Raw genomic sequence first — 22679 nt, 5'->3', positions numbered from 1 at the left:
AAATTGTCTTGTTGGACTCTTTTGCAGTTCTTGTCATGTCGACATGATTCCTCCCGGTTCTTGAGTCACCATGGTCTCCGACGTGCCTCGACTGTCTCCACCGGTGGTCCAGATCACGCCGGTCGAAGTCGCTCGTACACAACGCCACGACGGTCACATTCCACCTTATCCCAAACGGTGAGCGGCAGCGGGTGGTCCATCGTCCAGACGTCAGGGCACCGGTAAGCCTCGTGGCAGAGGGTGTCCGCCACCTGATTCCCCTCACGATACACATATTGCACGTGACAAACCCGGAAGCACCCTAGGAGTCGCACGATCTTGTCGTGCATCGCCGACGGGATACGCGTGTGCCGGGACTCGCGGCGCAGCAGCCTCACCAAGGTCAGGTCGTCTCCCTCCACCACCAGCGAGCTGCACCCCATCTCGAGCGCAAGCTCAAGCCCGCGCATCAACGCCCGAGCTTCCACCACGCCGACACCCGCATGCTTCGTCCTCTCCGCGTACGCCACTATGGCGTGGCCACTGCTGTTCCGGATCACCCCTCCGATGCTGGCACGCCCGGACCCGTCATGCTTCACCGAGCCGTCAAAGTTCAGCTTGCACCAACCCAACGGAGGGTGGCTCCAGCGCACAAGCGCCACGATGCGTTTTGGCCGGCGGAACGTGTTGCGGGCGGCCGGATGTGGCCGGGGCATCGGCAGATACGGCGACCTGGTGGCGGCATGATGGCCGAGCTGAAGGGGCACCGGCCTTGGCACGGCAAGAGTCGCCATGGCCGGCCGGCGACTAGGAAGCTAGTAGAGGTGATTGGGAGGGAGAGAGGCAGAGAGGCGATCAGGAGGAGAGGTTTACAGATCGAGATTCTCATGCATTAATCAACTCTGTATATATGGAGATGTTTACGAAACAAGAAGGTCGAGAAAGGACTCAGCATGGCAATCGGTTAAAATGTGGCTAGCTTGCAAGCCACGCGCTTGAATCCGAATATCCGATCAATTGTGATCAAGGACATGTTTACGAAATGAGGTCGACCAAGGATCCTAGCTTGCTCGGACACACTGCCATAAAACTAACACGTAGCGAATTCGGGCATGCATGCATGCATTTTACTCCTAGTTTGATCGGACTCGCTGCCATAAAACTAACACGTAGTTTAGCTTGCTCAAGTCGTGAGAGGTGAGGAAAGGTTGGGGAAGACCTTTTGTTTTTTGAGAGGATTAGCGATCAGGTGTTGTCCAAATGGGTCGGGGTGTTTATTTGGACGAGCAGAACATGCCCAGCTTAATAGAGGCCTCTGTTTCGGCCGCTGCAGCAGCAACCCACAGGACAGCTAGGCCAGTTTAAATAGATTGCAGAACAAATCACCTTAGAGACGAACCAGGAACCCCCAGATTGCGAAAACGGATGGCCAAAAACACAAATCATTGTAAGGGCAGGAGTTAGGTGCGGTTATATTGTGCTTAATGTAAGATGACCAAGGCTAGGGGTTGTTAAACAGCAGAGGTAGTATGATACTCCTAGGTTCAGGAATCCATGAAGACTAATCGAACATGAGATGTCCTTAGTTTATGGAGCACCACCCTCCTTCATCCATGCATGAACGGGGCTTTGAGTCTTTGGGCCTCACGTGCACTTGGGTTTCTTTGCCCCTTCTTTTCGTCAAATCACTAATTAAGAAATACTCTTTGCAAAGATCACTCCCACCTCCTCACGCCACTTGTCGCAACCTGAGAGTTTTTCTTTTTTTCGTAAATCTTTTTATTCAAAATATTTTATCAGTGCGTTCAAATCTTAAACCATTTTCACTGTTGGACTCTTCACGTCGACAACTTCAAAACTAGACACCATGTTGATAGGTTTTGACGAACTTTTTTCGCAAAGAAACCGGACGAAAAAATCGAACCGGGAGCAAACCCATGGCTCTAACGGAAGCAAACAAGTGCCTCTCGCAGAAGGGAAATGAGAAAACGTGTTTTTTTTTCAATTCCGACAAGCACGGCCGTGCCTCTCATGGAAGGAAAAGAAAAGAAAACATATTTTTTCCGTTTCCGAGAGGCATGCATGGCCTGTGGAAGCAAATACATGCCTCTCGTGGAAGCAAATCCGTGCCTCCGTGGAAGGGAAAAAAAGAAAACAAGTTTTTTCATTTCTGAGAGGCACGGCCATACCTCTCGCAGAAGTAAATATGTGCCTCTCACGAAAGGAAAAAAAGGAAAACACACTTTTTTCATGTTTCCAAGAGGCATGGCCATGCCTCTCGTGAAAAAAAACGCAAACATGTTTTTCGTGCAATTTTATTTTCAAAATTGTTTTTGCCCAGAAGGTAAGAAAGACCGGTGAGAATTTGAAAAGCCAAAAAAACCCAGGAAAACCCCATCTAATAAGCCGAAAACATGTGCGAAAAAATAAAAATAAAAACAAAAAATAGAGGGAACGCCAAGAGCACGACATGTGGTGGCGGCTCAGCCCACCTCAAATGGGCTTCCAAACTAGTACTCTTTGATTAGTTGCTCCCTTTCTTTTTGTGTTGACTTTGGCCTTTCATTTTGCTTCTCAGTTGACTTGTTAACCATTTCTTGGACTTTTGTTGACTATTTTTACATTTGTTGATTCAGTTGGACGCTTTTTGACCACCTTGGACCCTGTTGATTGATTTTGACTTTTTTGACAAGCCACAGAAGACTAGTGAGACCTGAAATGGGATTATTTATCACCCCACGACAGTTATGATCCTCTTCTCAGAATTTTTAGAGTTTGCGATGGTTACAGAACGAAATGACATTAAACATGCATTTCTACAATTCTAGCGATAATTAGTACGTTAGTTAAATAAATATTAAGTATTGCAGAAAAACTATACTCCATCCATTTCTAAATATAAGTCTTTTTAGAGTTTTCAATATTGATTACATACGGAGCAAAATGAGTGAATCTACACCTAAAATATATCTATATACATCCATATATAGTCTATATTCAAATATCTAAAAAGACCTATATTTAGGACTGAAGGGAGTACAAAATTGAGATGATTTTATATTTTCAAAAGTTATAGATATATTTAGGGCGTACCATCCAATGAGGTCAGCCTGCTAGGATACGCTATTGCTGCTCAAAAATATTGGGTTTACCATGTGACTCTCTCTCTCTCTCTCTCTCTCTCATGTTTCTCTCCTGTGAAAGAGGCCAATCTATGTTATCTATATTTTCCTTATCTCTCGTACGAACATTGAAATTTGTAAGAGATTCAATTTTTTTGAAACTTTGGAAATTATGGAAGCTTTAAATTTCAAAAGTTGGGCTTGAAATTTCTGAAAATATGTATTCAATCAAATATGCATAAGTTACCCACGCAAGGGGAATTTTGACGAGCTGGACTTTTCAACAAGTAAAAAACCACCTGGCCTGAAAGTGACTCCCGTGGAGGAATCCCACCAGATAGCCGCATATGTCGAATTGTTTTAGGGCATCTATATACAAATGGACGGGCAAATTCGGGTCCCTATTCATCTGTAGATCGAATCCGCGGACAGCGCTGGTCCGCCCCTTCAATGTCCTCGTTTGTAACTAGAATCACCAGTTTTGAAAGCTCAAATCCATCTAAACACATGCATATTGATCATTAGACATAAACAATAAATAATGCACATGAATATATATTATCCGTAAATAAAAAAATACATAGTTTAAACATATAATTTGTTTTCAATGTATACTGAACATAAAATACATAGATCATTGATTTCCAGAGTGGATCACATAACATCCAGGAGACCATTCAGAAGTTGCATGTGCAGTTGTTGGTCTTATTGTCGTCGATGCATCACAAGAAAGAAGACAACATGCTCCGCCTCATGTTCTTGGAGGAAGACCTGAATTCTGGTCTTCTCAAAATCATGCGTGTGCGCTGCCCCTTCGTCCTCATCCTCCATAATCATGTTGTGCAAGATTACAGAACATGTCATGAGCTGCCAAAGTTTCTCGGGTTCCCACATAATTGCATATCCATGAACAATACCCCAATGATCATGGAGCGCTCTGAATGCCCTCTCCATATCCTTCCAAGCACCTTCTTGCATTTGTGCAAAGAGACATTGCTTTCTAGGATGGATATAAGATTTAGTCTGCACAAGCATCGCCCATCAAGAATAGATATCATCGGCAAGGTAGTACCCAATTTATAGTTATGCCCATCGATGGTGTAGTTGCATGCAGAGCATCCCCATCACAAAGTCTCTTGAGCAAATAATATCCTTGGAGCATATTCATGTCATTATTAGAACCAGTTGTGACAAAGAAAGCATGCCAATTCCATAATTGCTTCGATGCCACTGCTTCAAGCATGATGGTGGCCTCTTTGGTGTGACCTTAGTACTGCCCACGCAAACCTTGAGGCAATTCTTCCAATGCCAACGCATGCAATCAACTGAATTAAACATACCTAGAAAACCTCTGGTTGCTCCGATTACCATTACCCTTTCTGTGTCCTAGATAGTTGGTTCTCTCAAGTACTTCACTCCAAACACCTTCAACATGGTGCAAGCAAATTGCAACGTGGTATTCCGGCATGTGGTCTCTTCTCTTCAAATTTCAGCATCAATGCCATCTGCAGCCTTAACATAAGCAAGCATCCTGAGAGCAGCCCTAAGAGCAGTCGTGCATTTCTGCAAGGGAGAGAAGGAAACTTGCCCGAAAAATTCTTGGTCTGCTTGAAGTAGTCATTAGCCTCCTCCACGGCATTCACTATGCGCAAGAACAAATCTATGCTCATCCAGAAGTGACGTCGAAAAACCTTCATGGTACATCGGGTCCGATTTGAAGTAGTACTTATGGAGAAGCTTTGCGCCAGCAATACTATCTCGGGGAATAACTCTCCTACTCTTTATCGAACCTTTGATGTTCAACACATGCTCTTATTGCTTCTCCAATTCTTCCTGGATGCTCGTCGTCATATTTCAGCATCTTCGCCGTCCGAATTCAACTAATTGATGAACTATCTGCATATGAACTCATCAAGTTCCTTGTTTCCATACTTATCATCCGACGACGAATCCATCGTTTGCCTACGAATGAACAAAGAATAAAATACTATTCAGACATTTCATCAAACACATAAAGCGTGAGGAGTATGTCCAAAGAAGTTGCACGTATCTGGGCAACGTCTGATGGCGGCGACCTTGTCCGGTGATGGCACAGTCGGCGGCGTTGTTGATTGGGCCCTTTGGTGACGGTGCTATGGGTTGGGGATGACGGTGGAGCTACGGTGGCAGTTATGTGGATCAGGCAAAATGAGGAGAGAAAGGGGACAGGTCAGGCTAGGTCGGGGATGTTCTCAAAAGATTTTAAATGGGCCCTGGCCGATAGCCCGACGTGACAGACGCGTCCGGGCAACCCCATACTGCCCACATATGGGCTGGGAATGGATGCCAGGCAGCCCAAAAGTAATTGAATGAATCCAAAGAGATAATTTAAACTCATTAAAAGCTTTCCTTTCTAACACTGCCCCCTTTAACTTTCTACCATAGTTAGAGCCATGTTGATAAGTATTTATCTTTGACCAATTAATATTTATCTTTTTATTGAACGAGGTAGTAATTAAATTGGAGAGTCCTTATCTTTGGGCCACATTTATTTCCTACTCGATATGGGCAGAGACATCTATGCTATATAACGAGGTGAATATATGCTATATAAGACCATGGAGCAGGGCGCCGTCGACGCGGTGACCAAATGGCAAACGCTCGCACCGGCACTCCCCGACGACCTCAGCGTACGTGTCGTCATCCAGAAGAGCCAGGCCAACTTCCAGTCCCTGTACCTCGGCAACTGCAGCACGACAGTGGCGACGATGCGCAGCCGGTTCCCGGAGCTCGGGGTGACGAGCGCCGACTGCAAGGAGATGAGCTGGCTGCAGTACACGGCGTACATATACTTCGGCGACGCCATCAACAGCAAGCCGCTGGAGGCGCTCCTCCTCAACCGGTCCACGACCCTGGGCCCCTTCGTCAAGAACAAGTCCGACTACGTCAAGAAAGCCCTCACCAAGGAGACCTGGAAGAAGATCTTCCTCTGGCCCAACGGCGCAGCATCGGGGCAGCTCATCCTCGAGCCGCACGGTGGAATAATGGACCGCATCGGCGCCGCCAAGATCCCGTTCCCCCACCGAAGCAGCGTGCTCTACAACATCCAGTACGTGGAGCTATGGAACGGGAAAGAGGTCGGGGGCAACGTTACGCCTAACTGGATCGGAAGCCTGTACAACTTCATGACGCCGTACGTGAGCAAGAACCCGAGGGGCGCATACGTGAACTACAGGGACCTCGACATCGGCGCGAACAAGGTGGTCGACGGCGTGATAAGCGTTGATAGTGCCAAGGTGTGGGGCGAGAGCTATTTCGGCCCGGAGAACTTTAGGAGACTCGCCGAGATCAAGCGCAAGGTGGACGCCAGCGACTACTTCCAGAGCGAGCAGAGCGTGCCGCCACTTCCCTTCAACGAGTAGCTAGTGTAGCTGTGCAAAACAAAACAATCGTGTTTGACCAAATTGTAACTGCTAATAGTTCTGATGAGCTAAAAAGGTTATAACATGTGTCAACATAAAGTCCGTACGTAACTAATGATTTCTGCACAATTTTGGTGCTACAGATATAACGTAGCCGCATAGAATTCAAAACCAACAAGTTTTTTTTTCAGATCATGGGCAGCATCATTCACACTTTTTTTTGCGAGATAATGTGCATCATCATTCACATATTTGAGATTTGTTGAGTAGAAACTATAGTCCTGATAACGTCAGCAGATACATTGAACTTGAACCAACATGATCCTGCATCATGTTCGGCTTTGCTAAAACATGAGCTGCCGCGTTACAAAATCGACAAAGGGTGGGGGGATGACAGCGATAATAGTGAACTTACAGCATCTAACCAGTTACATGCCATAAGTGCTCTCATGGGTGGGCATATCCATAATAGGCGTCGTATAGACGTGCCAGCTCGGCTGGGGTCGGGCTAGGAAAGGAAGATGGGCTAAAGGGAGGAGAATGCCCTGCCGGTAAACGGTCGCGCCGGTGACCAAATGGCAAACGGTCGCGCCGGTGCTCCCTGACGAACAGCAGCGCGGCGGTGGCGACGATGGGGAGCCGGTTCCCGGAGTTCATGGTGACACGTGCCAACTGCAAGGAGATGAGCTGGCTGCAGTACACGGCATACATATACTTCCGCGACGACATCTACAACAAGCCGCTGGAGGAGCTCCTCCTCAACCGGTCCATGTGTTGGAATTTTGCTAGTAGGTCTTTGGCCCAAAGCCCAACTAAAATTCTGAAATTCTCTTGTCCCATTCATGCACACATGTGAGTGGAGTGAGTGAGGCTAAAGTTTAGTACCACCCCGGAAGTTGACAGAGAGTTGCACCTCTTTATAAGGTGAGCTCTTCTACCACTTGTATGAGCATGAGAAGAGGAGACCTACACGCGCGCTCCTCCTCCTCCTCGCTCGCCACGCCACGCCACGCCACGCCACGCCTTTGAGGACATATTTCCTATGAAGGATATGTCGAGTTCATCAAATCAGGAGATACCTACTCCATCCAGTGAGGAATTCACTGTAATTCGTGAACCCACCATTGCGATGGAACACGTTGAGAATCTTTTGGTGATGATTTCATTGTGTACCTCGTGGATGACACACCCAGGACTATTTCAGAAGTCTATGCATCTCCTGATGCTGACAACTGGAAGGAAGCTGTACGTAGCGAGATGGATTCCATCTTAGCTAACGGTACCTGGGAGATCCCTGACCGTCCTTATGGGTGCAAACCTATAGGATGTAAGTGGGTGTTCAAGAAGAAGCTTAGACCTGATGGTACGATTGAAAAGTACAAGGCACGGCTTGTGGCCAAGGGTTATACCCAGAAAGAAGGTGAAGACTTCTTTGATACTTACTCACCCATGGCTAGACTCATCACAATTCGGATGCTACTATCACTGGCTGCCTCACATGGTCTTCTCATTCATCAAATGGACGTTAAGACGGCTTTCCTCAATGGAGAGTTGAAGGAGGAAATTTACATGGATCAGGCAGATGGTTTTGTAGTACCTGGTCAGTAAGGAAAGGTGTGCAAGTTATTAAAGTCTTTATATGGCCTTAAACAAGCTCCTAAGGAGTGGCATGAGAAGTTCGAAAGAACATTAACTGCTGCCGGCTTTGTAGTAAATGATGGTGACAAGTGCGTGTACTATCGCTATGGTGGGGGCGAAGGAGTTATTCTTTGTTTGTATGTCGACAACATATTGATCTTTGGAACCAAACTTGATTTAATCAAGGAGGTTAAGGATTTCTTATCTCGCTGTTTTGAGATGAAGGATCTAGGAGTAGCTGATGTTATCTTAAACATCAAGCTGTTGAGAGATGAGAATGGTGGGATCACACTGCTTCAGTCTCATTATGTGGAAAAGGTCTTGAGTCATTTTGGGTATAGCGACTGCACGCCTTCTCCAACTCCATATGATGCTAGTGTGTTGCTTCGAAAGAATCGACGGATTGCTAGAGATCAACTGAGGTATTCTCAGATTATTGGCTCGCTTATGTATTTGGCGAGTGCCACGAGGCCTGACATCTCTTCTGCTGTGAGCAAGCTGAGTCGGTTTGCGTCAAAATCGGGAGATGATCATTGGCATGCGCTTGAGAGAGTTATGCGCTATTTGAAAGGCACCGCGAGCTATGGGATTCACTACACCGGGTATCCAAGGGCACTAGAGGGTTATAGTGACTCAAACTGGATATCTGATGCTGATGAGATTAAGGCCACAAGTGGTTATGTTTTTACACTTGGTGGTGGCGCTGTTTCCTGGAAGTCTTGCAAGCAGACCATCTTAACGAGGTCAACTATGGAAGCAGAACTCACAGCATTAGACACTGCCACTGTTGAAGCAGAGTGGCTTCGTGAACTCTTGATGGACTTACCTATGGTTGAAAAACCAATACCCCCTATCCTGATGAACTGTGATAATCAAACTGTGATCGTCAAGATAAACAGTTCTAAGGACAATATGAAGTCCTCAAGGCATGTGAAGAGGAGACTAAAATCTGTCAGAAAATTGAGGAACTCCGGAGTTATTACGTTGGATTATATCCAAACGTCGAAAAACTTGGCAGGTCCCTTCACAAAGGGTCTATCACGTAATGTGATAGATAATGCATCGATGGAGATGGGTTTGAGACCCACCGCATGAGTTGTCCATAGTGGTAACCCACTCTATGTGATCGGAGATCCCGTGAAGTAGAAGTGGGAGACAAGCTGTTGGTCAGCTGGGAGGAGAGTATCCCTATATTAATTATCCCACTCCGTGAAGATGCAATACTCTCCTGATCTGCATGGCAGGTTGATACTTATCTTAATGTGTTCCAAGTGGCTTATTCGGGTAAGCAGAGATGTTGTCCTGCAGAACATCTTCTGAGGAACACACCTATATGAATCTGACTGTTAACGTCGCAGTCTGTGAGAATTGGGTGTTCTCTAATAAATTCATGAAAGGCCCTGGAGTATGACGTATACGCTCCACCCGCGGGGAAGCCTTGCAGCAGCCCAGTATCGGTCAAGAATTTGTGTGAAACTAGTTTCACAGAAAACTTGTAGTTCAAGGCATAGTCCACTATTCAGGTTGTGATCTAGTGTAGCATAAATTTCTAAGTGGAAGTTCAACTTTACAGTCTCCACTAAGCACCGATATATAAAACAATGTTTTGGAACTAAATGATGAGATGTGCCAATGAGACTTTGTGGGGGATTGTTGGAATTTTGCTAGTAGGCCTTTGGCTCAAAGCCCAACTAAAATTCTGAAATTCTCTTGGCCCATTCATGCACACATGTGAGTGGAGTGAGTGAGGCTAAAGTTTAGTCCCACCCCAGAAGTTGAAAGAGAGTTGCATCTCTTTATAAGGTGAGCTCTTCTACCACTTGTATGAGCATGAGAAGAGGAGACCTACACGTGCGCTCCTCCTCCTCGCTTGCCTCGCCACGCCACGCCACGCCTCGTCACGACGCGCCGCGGGTTGCGGGATTGAGCCGAGGACAGAGCTATGCACATTGTTTATATTTTTGGTGCATGGGAAAATTAATGATTCATTAATTAATAATTAACGAACGCGTTAATTACTGAACCGTTTCCGATTCTTTTGGATCGTGACGACTCGGACGTGGGGTTTACTCCCACGACCTACCCGGTCCGCACTATATAGTCAGGCATACGTCTACCCTAGCCGCCGCCGCTTCGTATGGTTTCTCACCACCGTTCCAAATCATTGCGCCGCCAAGCAAGTCTTCTCCATCCCTCCTTCCGGCGTGCACTTGGCAACCTCGTCCTCGCGCACTCGCGCGACTGCTGGCAACGACGACTTCGCGAACGACGACTTCTTCCCCGACCTCGGCAACCTCGTCCTCGACGACATGGGCGACAACGTCAATGCCGGCGGTGTTGGGTTTCGTAGTAATTTCAAAAAATTTCCTACGCACACGCAAGATCATGGTGATTCATAGCAACGAGATGGGAGAGTGTTGTCTACGTACCCACGCAGACCGAGTGCGGAAGCGTTGACGCAACGTAGAGGAAGTAGTCGTACGTCTTCCCGATCCGACCGATCCAAGCACCGTTACTCCGGCACCTCCGAGTTCTTAGCACACGTACAGCTCGATGATGATCCCCGGGGTCCGATCCAGCAAAGCTTCGGGGAGGAGTTCCGTCAGCACGATGGCGTGGTGACGATCTTGATGTTCTACCGACGCAGGGCTTCGCCTAAGCACTACAACGATATGATCGAGGTGGAATATGGTGGCAGGGGGCACCGCACACGGCTAAGGAACGATCTCAATGATCAACTTGTGTGTCTAGAGGTGCCCCCCCTGCCCCCGTATATAAAGGAGCCAAGTGGGAGGCGGCGGCCGGCCAGGAGGAGGGCGCAGGAGGAGTCCTACTCCTACCGGGAGTAGGACTCCCCCCCAATCCTATTTGGAATAGGATTCCCCAAAGGGAAAGAGAGAGAGAGGGGGCCGGCCACCTCTCCTTGTCCTAATAGGACTTGGGGAGGGGGGAGGCGCGCAGCCCACCTTGGGCTGCCCCTTTCACCTTTCCACTAAAGCCCACTAAGGCCCATATGGCTCCCGGGGGGTTCCGGTAACCTCCCGGTACTCCGGTAAAATCCCGATTTCACCCGGAACACTTCCGATATCCAAACATAGGCTTCCAATATATCAATCTTTATGTCTCGACCATTTCGAGACTCCTCGTCATGTCCGTGATCACATCCGGGACTCCGAACTAACTTCGGTACATCAAAATGCATAAACTCATAATAACTGTCATCGTAACGTTAAGCGTGCGGACCCTACGGTTCGAGAACAATGTAGACAGGACTAAGACAAATCTCCGGTCTATAACCAATAGCGGGACCTGGATGCCCATATTGGCTCCTACATATTCTACGAAGATCCTTATCGGTCAGACCGCATAACAACATACGTTGTTCCCTTTGTCATCGGTATGTTACTTGCCCGAGATTCGATCGTCGGTATCCAATACCTAGTTCAATCTCGTTACCGGCAAGTCTCTGTTACTCGTTCTGTAATACATCATCTCGCAACTAACTCATTGGTTGCAATGCTTGCAAGGCTTATGTGATGTGTATTACCGAGGGGGCCCAGAGATACCTCTCCGCCAATCGGAGTGACAAATCCTAATCTCGAAATATGCCAACCCAACATCTACCTTTGGAGACACCCGTAGAGCTCCTTTATAATCACCCATTTACATTGTGACGTTTGGTAGCACACAAAGTGTTCCTCCGGCAAACGGGAGTTGCATAATCTCATAGTCATAGGAACATGTATAAGTTATGAAGAAAGCAATAGTAACATACTAAACAATCGGGTGCTAAGCTAATGGAGTGGGTCATGTCAATCAGATCATTCAACTAATGATGTGATCTCGTTAATCAAATAACAACTCTTTTGTTCATGGTTAGGAAACATAACCATCTTTGATTAACGAGCTAGTCAAGTAGAGGCATACTAGTGACACTAAGTTTGTCTATGCATTCACACATGTATTATGTTTCCGGTTAATACAATTCTAGCATGAATAATAAACATTTATCATGATATAAGGAAATAAATAATAACTTTAGTATTGACTCTAGGGCATATTTCCTTCAGTCTCCCACTTGCACTAGAGTCAATAATCTAGATTACACAGTAATGATTCTAACACCCATGGAGCTTTGGTGCTGATCATGTTTTGCTCATGGAAGAGGCTTAGTCAACGGGTCTGCAACATTCAGATCCGTATGTATCTTGCAAATCTCTATGTCTCCCACCTGGACTAGATCCCGGATGGAATTGAAGCGTCTCTTGATGTGTTTGGTTCTCTTGTGAAATCTGGATTCCTTTGCCAAGGCAATTGCACCAGTATTGTCACAAAAGATTTTCATTGGACCTGATGTACTAGGTATGACACCTAGATCGGATATGAACTCCTTCATCCAGACTCCTTCGTTTGCTGCTTCCGAAGCAGCTATGTACTCCGCTTCACATGTAGATCCCGCTATGACGCTTTGTTTAGAACTGCACCAACTGACAGCTCCACCGTTTAATATAAACACGTATCCGGTTTGCGATTTAGAATTGTCCGGATCAGTGTCAAAGCTTGCATCAACGTAACCGTTTACAATGAGCTCTTTGTCACCTCCATATACGAGAAACATATCCTTAGTCCTTTTCAGGTATTTCAGGATGTTCTTGACCGCTGTCCAGTGATCCACTCCTGGATTACTTTGGTACCTCCCTGCTAGACTTATAGCAAGGCACACATCAGGTCTGGTACACAGCATTGCATACATGATAGAGCCTATGGCTGAAGCATAGGGAACATCTTTCATTTTCTCTCTATCTTCTGCAGTGGTCGGGCATTGAGTCTGACTCAACTTCACACCTTGTAACACAGGCAAGAACCCTTTCTTTGCTTGATCCATTTTGAATTTCTTCAAAATCTTGTCAAGGTATGTGCTTTGTGAAAGTCCAATTAAGCGTCTTGATCTATCTCTATAGATCTTTATGCCTAAATGTAAGAAGCTTCACCGAGGTCTTTCATTGATAAACTTTTATTCAAGTATCCCTTTATGCTATCCAGAAATTCTATATCATTTCCAATCAATAATATGTCATCCACATATAATATCAGAAATGTTACAGAGCTCCCACTCACTTTTTTGTAAATAGAGGCTTCTCCGAAAGTCTGTATAAAACCAAATGCTTTGATCACACTATCAAAGCGTTTATTCCAACTCCGAGATGCTTGCACCAGTCCATAAATGGATCGCTGGAGCTTGCACACTTTGTTAGCTTCCTTTGGATCGACAAAACCTTCTGGTTGCATCATATACAACTCTTCTTCCAGAAATCCATTCAAGAATGCAGTTTTAACATCCATCTGCCAAATTTCATAATCATAAAATGCGGCAATTGCTAACATAATTCGGACAGACTTAAGCATCGCTACGGGTGAGGTCTCATCGTAGTCAACCCCTTGAACTTGTCGAAAACCTTTTGCGACAAGTCGAGCTTTGTAGACAGTAATATTACCATCAGCGTCAGTCTTCTTCTTGAAGATCCATTTATTCTCAATTGCTTGCCGATCAACGGGCAAGTCAACCAAATTCCATACTTTGTTCTCATACATGGATCCCATCTCAGATTTCATGGCTTCAAGCCACTTTGCGGGGTCTGGGCTCACCATCGCTTCTTCATAGTTCGTAGGTTCATCATGATCTAGTAGCATGATTTCCAGAACAGGATTACCGTACCACTCTGGCGCGGATCTCACTCTGGTTGATCTATGAAGTTCAGTAGTATCTTGATCTGAAGTTTCATGATCATCATCATTAGTTTCCTCACTAACTGGTGTAGGTGTCACTGAAACAGTTTTCTGTGATGCACTACTTTCCAATAAGGGAGCAGGTACAGTTACCTCGTCAAGTTCCACTTTCCTCCCACTCACTTCTTTCGAGAGAAACTCCTTCTCCAGAAAGTTTCCGAATTTAGTAACAAAAGTTTTCCCTTCGGATTTGTGATAGAAGGTGTATCCAATAGTTTCCTTTGGATATCCTATGAAGACACATTTCTCCGTTTGGGTTCGAGCTTATCAGGTTGAAGCTTTTTCACATAAGCATCGCAGCCCCAAACTTTCAGAAATGACAACTTTGGTTTCTTGCCAAACCACAGTTCATAAGGCGTCGTCTCAACGGATTTTGATGGTGCCCTATTTAACGTGAATGCGACCGTCTCTAGAGCGTATCCCCAAAACGATAGTGGTAAATCAGTAAGAGACATCATAGATCGCACCATATCTAGTAAAGTACGATTACGACGTTCGGAGACACCATTATGCTGTGGTGTTCTGGGTGGCGTGAGTTGCGAAACTATTCCGCATTGTTTCTTATGTACACCAAACTCGTAACTCAAATATTCTCCTCCACGATCAGATCGTAGAAACTTTATTTTCTTGTTACGATGATTTTCAACTTCACTCTGAAATTCTTTGAACTTTTCAAATGTTTCAGACTTGTGTTTCATTAAGTAGATATACCCATATCTTCTTAAATCATCTGTGAAGGTGAGAAAATAACGATATCCGCCACGAGCCTCAATATTCATCGGACCACATATATCTGTATGTATGATTTCCAACAAATCTGTTGCTCTCTCCATAGTACCGGAGAACGGTGTTTTAGTCATCTTGCCCATGAGGCACGGTTCGCAAGTACCAAATGATTCATAATCAAGTGGTTCCAAAAGTCCATCAGTATGGAGTTTCTTCATGCGCTTTACACCGATATGACCTAAACGGCAGTGCCACAAATAAGTTGCACTATCATTATCAACTCTGCATCTTTTGGTTTCAACATTATGAATATGTGTATCACTACTATCGAGATTCAATAAGAATAGACGACTCTTCAAGGGTGCATGACCATAAAAGATATTACTCATATAAATAGAACAACCATTATTCTCTGATTTAAATGAATAACCGTCTCGCATTAAACAAGATCTAGATATAATGTTCATGCTCAACGCTGGCACCAAATAACAATTATTTAGGTCTAATACTAATCCCGAAGGTAGATGTAGAGGTAGCGTGCCGACCACGATCACATCGACTTTGGAACCGTTTCCCAAGCGCATCGTCACCTCGTCCTTAGCTAATCTTCGCTTAATCCGTAGTCCCTGTTTCGAGTTGCAAATATTAGCAACAGAACTAGTATCAAATACCCATGTGCTACTGCGAGCATTAGTAAGGTACACATCAATAACATGTATATCACATATACCTTTGTTCACCTTGCCATCCTTCTTATCCGCCAAATACTTGGGGTAGTTCCGCTTCCAGTGACCAGTCTGCTTGTAGTAGAAGCACTCAGTTTCAGGCTTAGGTCCAGACTTGGGTTTCTTCTCTTGAGGAGCAACTTGCTTGCTATTCTTTTTGAAGTTTCCCTTCTTCTTCCCTTTGCCCTTTTTCTTGAAACTAGTGGTCTTTTTGACCATCAACACTTGATGCTCCTTCTTGATTTCTACATCCGCAGCTTTCAGCATTGCGAAGAACTCGGGAATAGTCTTATTCATCCCTTGCATATTATAGTTCATCACGAAGCTCTTGTAGCTTGGTGGCAGTGATTGGAGAATTCTGTCAATGACGCAATCATCTGGAAGATTAACCCAATTGAATCAAGTGATTATTATACCCAGACATTTTGAGTATATGCTCACTGACAGAACTGTTCTCCTCCATCTTGCAGCTATAGAACTTATTGGAGACTTCATATCTCTCAATCCGGGCATTTGCTTGAAATATTAACTTCAACTCCTGGAACATCTCATATGCTCCATGACGTTCAAAACGTCGTTGAAGTCCCGATTCTAAGCCGTAAAGCATGGCACACTGAACTATCGAGTAGTCATCAGCTTTGCTCTGCCAGACGTTCATAACATCTGGTGTTGCTCCAGCACAGGCCTGGCACCCAGCGGTGCTTCCAGGACGTAATTCTTCTATGCAGCAATGAGGATAATCCTTAAGTTACGGACCCAGTCCATGTAATTGCTACCATCATATTTCAACTTTGCTTTCTCAAGGAATGCATTAAAATTCAACGGAACAACAGCACGGGCCATCTATTTACAATCAACATAAACAAGCAAGATACTATCAGGTACTAAGTTTCATGATAAATTTAAGTTCTATTAATCATATTACTTAAGAACTCCCACTTAGATAGACATCCCTCTAATCCTCTAAGTGATCACGTGATCCAAATCAACTAAACCATGTCCGATCATCACGTGAGATGGAGTAGTTTCATTGGTGAACATCACTATGTTGATCATATCTACTATATGATTCACGCTCGACCTTTCGGTCTCCGTGTTCCGAGGCCATATCTGTATATGCTTGGCTCGTCAAGTATAACCTGAGTATTCCGCGTGTGCTACTGTTTTGCACCCGTTGTATTTGAACGTAGAGCCTATCACACCCGATCATCACGTGCTGTCTCAGCACGAAGAACTTTCGCAACGGTGCATACTCAGGGAGAACACTTCTTGATAATTAGTGAGAGATCATCTTATAATGCTACCGTCAATCAAAGCAAGATAAGATGCATAATAAGATAAACATCACATGCAATCAATATAAGTGATATGATATGGCCATCATCATCTTGTGCTTGTGATCTCCATCTCCGAAGCATCGTCATGATCACCATCGTCACCGGCGCGACACCTTGATCTCCATCGTAGCATCGTTTGTCGTCTCGCCAATCTTATGCTTTCATGACTATCGCTACCGATAATGTAAAGCATTACATCGCGATTGCATTGCATACAATAAGGCGACAACCATATGGCTCCTGCCAGTTGCCGATAACTCGGTTACAAAACATGATCATCTCATACAATAAAATTCAGCATCATGTCTTGACCATATCACATCACAACATGCCCTGCAAAAACAAGTTAGACGTCCTCTACTTTGTTGTTGCAAGTTTTACGTGGCTGCTACGGGCTTAAGCAAGAACCAGTCTCACCTACGCATCAAAACCACAACGATAGTTTGTCAAATAGACTCCGTTTTAACCTTCGCAAGGACCGGGCGTAGCCACACTTGGTTCAACTAAAGTTGGAGAGACTGTCGCCCGCAAGCCACCTATGTGCAAAGCACGTCGGGAGAACCGGTCTCGCGTAAGCGTACGCGTAATGTCGGTGCGGGTCGTCTCGTCCAACAATACCGCTGAACCAAAGTATGACATGCTAGTAGGCAGTATGACTTATGTCGCCCACAACTCACTTGTGTTCTACTCGTGCATATAACATCAACATATGAAACCTAGGCTCGGATGCCACTGTTGGGTTTCGTAGTAATTTCAAAAAATTTCCTACGCACACGCAAGATCATGGTGATGCATAGCAACGAGAGGGGAGAGTGTTGTCTACGTACCCACGCAGACCGACTGCGGAAGCGTTGACGCAACATACAGGAAGTAGTCGTACGTCTTCCCGATCCGACCGATCCAAGCACCGTTACTCCGGCACCTCCGAGTTCTTAGCACACGTACAGCTCGATGATGATCCCCGGGCTCCGATCCAGCAAAGCTTCGGGGAGGAGTTCCATCAGCACGACGGCGTGGTGACGATCTTGATGTTCTACCGACGCAGGGCTTCGCCTAAGCACTACAACGATATGATCGAGGTGGAATATGGTGGCAGGGGGCACCGCACACGGCTAAGGAACGATCTCAATGATCAACTTGTGTGTCTAGAGGTGCCCCCCTGCCCCCGTATATAAAGGAGCCAAGTGGGAGGCGGCGGCCGGCCAGGAGGAGGGCGCAGGAGGAGTCCTACTCCTACCGGGAGTAGGACTCCCCCCCCCCAATCCTATTTGGAATAGGATTCCCCGAAGGGAAAGAGAGAGAGAGAGGGCCGGCCACCTCTCCTTGTCCTAATAAGACTTGGGGAGGGGGGAGGCGCGCAGCCCACCTTGGGCTGCCCCTTTCACCTTTCCACTAAAGCCCACTAAGGCCCATATGGCTCCCGGGGGGTTCCGGTAACCTCCAGGTACTCCGGTAAAATCCCGATTTCACCCGGAACACTTCCGATATCCAAACATAGGCTTCCAATATATCAATCTTTATGTCTCGACCATTTCGAGACTCCTCATCATGTCTGTGATCACATTCGGGACTCCGAACTAACTTCGGTACATCAAAATGCATAAACTCATAATAACTGTCATCGTAACGTTAAGCGTGCGGACCCTACGGTTCGAGAACAATGTAGACATGACTGAGACAAATCTCCGGTCAATAACCAATAGCGGGACCTGGATGCCCATATTGGCTCCTACATATTCTATGAAGATCTTTATCGGTTAGACCACATAACAACATACGTTGTTCCCTTTGTCATCGGTATGTTAGTTGCCCGAGATTCGATCGTCGGTATCCAATACCTAGTTCAATCTCATTACCGGCAAGTCTCTTTTACTCGTTCTGTAATACATCATCTCGCAACTAACTCATTGGTTGCAATGCTTGCAAGGCTTATGTGATGTGTATTACCGAGAGGGCCCAGAGATACCTCTCCGCCAATCAGAGTGACAAATCCTATTCTCGAAATACGCCAACCCAACATCTACCTTTGGAGACACCTGTAGAGCTCCTTTATAATCACCCATTTACGTTGTGACGTTTGGTAGCACACAAAGTGTTCCTCCGGCAAACGGGAGTTGCATAATCTCATAGTCATAGGAACATGTATAAGTTATGAAGAAAGCAATAGCAACATACTAAACGATCGGGTGCTAAGCTAATGGAGTGGGTCATGTCAATCAGATCATTCAACTAATGATGTGATCTTGTTAATCAAATAACAACTCTTTTGTTCATGGTTAGGAAACATAACCATCTTTGATTAACGAGCTAGTCAAGTAGAGGCATACTAGTGACACTAAGTTTTTCTATGCATTCACACATGTATTATGTTTCCGGTTAATACAATTCTAGCATGAATAATAAAAATTTATCATGATATAAGGAAATAAATAATAACTTTATTATTGCCTCTAGGGAATATTTCCTACAGGTGGTGCTGCACCCACTGCACCGTATGTGATTCTATCCTTCCTGTTCGAGATCGTGGTAGAATTCATGCTTCTAGTATGTGCCCTAGATGTGATATGTTCATCTGCTATGCTAGTTCGCATGATTAGTTTAATCTCTGCTGCTGTGGTCATGATTTATCTTCTGTTTATTCGGATTAAATCTCGTAGTAATTTGCTCATATTTCCAACAATCCAAAAACCCGATTATACGCAATTTACTCCGAGTGGTTTTGCTGCGCATCTGAAGCTGCCTGCCTTTAAGGGGGCGCAATATAAGAGGTGGCGCACGAGAGCAGTCTACTGGTTTTAGACCATTGGCTGCTATGATGCCACCAAGGGCAAGCCTGAGGCCGATCTTAATCCAGCACAACTGGAAGCTTTTGAGAAGATCGATACCCTCTTTAAAGGCGCTCTTCTGAGTGTTCTTGACGACTCCATTGTGGATTCGTATATGTCGTTTGACAATGGCAAGGACATGTCGGCTGCGCTCGAGGCCAAGTTTGGTGCCTCGGACGCCGGCAGCGAGTTGTACGTCATGGAGCAATTCTATGACTACAAAATGACTGATGAGCTCCCTGTTGTACAGCAGGCTCATGAGATACAGTCGCTCGCAAAAGAACTTGAGTACTTCAAATGTGTCTTGCCAGACAAATTTGTTGCCGGAGGCATCATTGCCAAGCTACCACCTTCGTGGAACAATTTTGCTACTTCCCTGAAACACAAGAGACAAGAGTTTTCCGTTGCGGATCTCATTGGTACTCTTGATGTTGAAGAGAAGGCGAGAGCAAAGGACACACGTGCTCGAGTTGCTGAGGGAGGTTCTAGTGCCCACATGGTACAAAAGAAGAACTCCCAGCCCAACAAGTTCAAAAACAATAACAACAAAACTCAGGGAAAAGGCAAGTTTGATACAAAGAACAAGCCATCACATTCTACCAACTCCAAGAACAATTCTCATAAGAAGGGGAAGGGACTTTGCCATGTCTGCGGTGATCCTAATTACTGGGCTCCGAAGTGTCCTAACCGCTTTGAGGAGCGTGAACATGAGAAGAGTGGCAAGTCCGCTAATGTTGTCATCGGTGATACTGATATGAAGGAATCAGGGTACGGTATTTTTCCTACCATCCTTTCAGTATTTCAATCCCCTGATTGGTTAATTGACACCGGTGCCAATGTACATGGTTGTGCTGACGCCTCCATGTTTTCTTCTTACCAGGCAACAGGAACTTCACCCGTGCTGATGGGGAACGGGTCACATGCCATCGTTTGAGGTGTTGGTACGGTCGATCTGAAGTTTACTTCGGGGAAGACTGTGCGTCTGAAGAATGTTCATCATGTGCCGTCCATCAATAAAAATCTCGTTAGCGGTTCCCGTTTATGTCGAGATGGTTTTAAGTTGGTTTTCGAATCCAATAAAGTTGTAATTTCTAAGTGTGGACAATTTGTTGGAAAAGGCTATGAGTGCGGAGGCTTGTTCCGCCTATCTTTGTCAGATATTTGCACTAAAGTTATTAATAATGTTTCCCACAGTAATGAGTCTGATATTTGGCATTCACGACTCTATCATATTAACTTTGGTTGCATGACACGGTTAGCCAACATGAATTTAATTCCGAAAATCTCTACTGTCAAAGGCTCCAAGTGCCAAGTATGTGTGCAAGCTAAGCAACCTCGAAAGTCCCATAAGACTGCAGAGGCAAGAGAGTTGGCGCCACTAGAGCTTATACATTCTGATCTTTGTGAGATGAATGGCGTGTTGACAAAAGGTGGAAAGAGACACCTCATGACGTTGATTGATGACTCCACTAGATATTGTCATGTGTATCTTCTGAAATCAAAAGATGAGGCTTTGACTTTCTTTAAAAACTACAAAGCTGAGGCAGAGAACCAACTTGATCGAAAAATTAAATGGCTTAGGTCCGATCGTGGTGGAGAGTATTTTTCCAATGAATTTGATCTGTTTTGTGCGGAACATGGTATAATCGATGAGAGGACGCCTCCCTACTCACCCCAGTCAAATTGGGTAGCCGAAAGAAAGAACCGAACTCTAACTGATATGGTTAACAACATGTTAGACACTTCGGGTCTATCCAAGGAATGGTGGGGGGAGGCGCCAATGATTGCGTGTCATGTCCTAAACCGAGTTCCCACAAAGCATAATACCATGACTCCATTTGAGGTATGGGAAAGGAAAAGGTTGAAACTCTCTTACCTACGTACTTGGGGTTGTTTGGCGAAAGTCAATATACCAATTCCTAAGAAGCGCAAGCTTGGACCAAAAACCGTGGATTGTGTTCTTCTGGGCTATGCTTTTCATAGCATCGGACATAGATTTTTGATAATAAAATCTGAGGTATCCGACATGCATGTTGGGACGATTATGGAATCTAATGATGCAACTTTCTTTGAGGACATATTTCCTATGAAGGATATGTCGAGTTCATCAAATCAGGAGATACCTACTCCATCTAGTGAGGCATTCACTGTAATTCCTGAACCCACCATTGTGATGGAACACGTTGAGAATCCTGTTGACGATAAAAATGGAACTCCTGTGAGGAGTAAGAGACAGAGGACTGCAAAGTCTTTTGGTGATGATTTCATTGTGTACCTCGTGGATGACACACCCAGGACTATTTTAGAAGCCTATGCATCTCCTGATGCTGACTACTGGAAGGAAGCTGTACGTAGCAAGATGGATTCCATCTTAGCTAACGGTACCTGGGAGATCACTGACCGTCCTTATGGGTGCAAACCTGTAGGATGTAAGTGGGTGTTCAAGAAGAAGCTTAAACCTGATGGTACGATTGAAAAGTACAAGGCACGCCTTGTGGCCAAGGGTTATACCCAGAAAGAAGGTGAAGACTTCTTTGATACTTACTCACCCATGGCTAGACTGACCATAATTCGGGTGCTACTATCACTGGCTACCTCACATGGTCTTCTCGTTCATCAAATGGACGTTAAGACGGCTTTCCTCAATGGAGAGTTGAAGGAGGAAATTTACATGGATCAGCTAGATTGTTTTGTAGTACCTGGTCATGATTTATCTTCTGTTTATTCGGATTAAATCTCGTAGTAATTTGCTCATATTTCCAACAATCCAAAAACCTGATTATAGGCAATTTACTCCGAGTGGTTTTGCTGCGCATCTGAAGCCGCTTGCCTTTAAGGGGGCGCAATATAAGAGGTGGCGGACGAGAGTAGTTTACTGGTTTCAGACCATGGGCTGCTATGATGCCACCAAGGGCAAGGCTGAGGGCGATCTTAATCCAGCACAGCTGGAAGCTTTTGAGAAGATCGATACCCTCTTTAAAGGCGCTCTTCTGAGTGTTCTTGATGACTCCATTGTGGATTCGTATATCTCGTTTGACAACGGCAAGGACATGTGGGCTGCGCTCGAGGCCAAGTTTGGTGCCTCGGACGCCGGCAGCGAGTTGTACGTCATGGAGCAATTCTATGACTACAAGATGAC

General features: G+C 45.3%; 1 protein-coding gene and 1 pseudogene across 1 annotated transcript; one reads left to right on the top strand and one right to left on the bottom strand.

Annotated features, from left to right (window-relative positions):
• The first annotated feature begins 5683 nt into the window (after positions 1-5683).
• Positions 5684-6502, top strand: LOC125534802 (berberine bridge enzyme-like Cyn d 4). The gene has a single exon (XM_048697897.1). It carries the CDS (start codon positions 5684-5686, stop codon positions 6500-6502), a length of 819 nt encoding a protein of 272 aa, XP_048553854.1.
• Positions 6503-6949: 447 nt separating this feature from the next.
• LOC125534800 overlaps positions 6950-22679 on the bottom strand; it is a 19210-nt pseudogene continuing 3480 nt past the window's right edge.

The sequence above is a fragment of the Triticum urartu genome, chromosome 2 (genome assembly GCF_003073215.2).
Source record: "Triticum urartu cultivar G1812 chromosome 2, Tu2.1, whole genome shotgun sequence".
Classification (NCBI taxonomy): Eukaryota; Viridiplantae; Streptophyta; class Magnoliopsida; order Poales; family Poaceae; genus Triticum; species Triticum urartu.
This window is presented reverse-complemented; position numbering and strand designations above follow the sequence as displayed.

Coding starts and splice junctions, on each gene's coding strand:
- LOC125534802 (XM_048697897.1), top strand. CDS start 5,684: ATGCTATATAAGACCATGGAGCAGGGCGCCGTCGACGCGGTGACCAAA.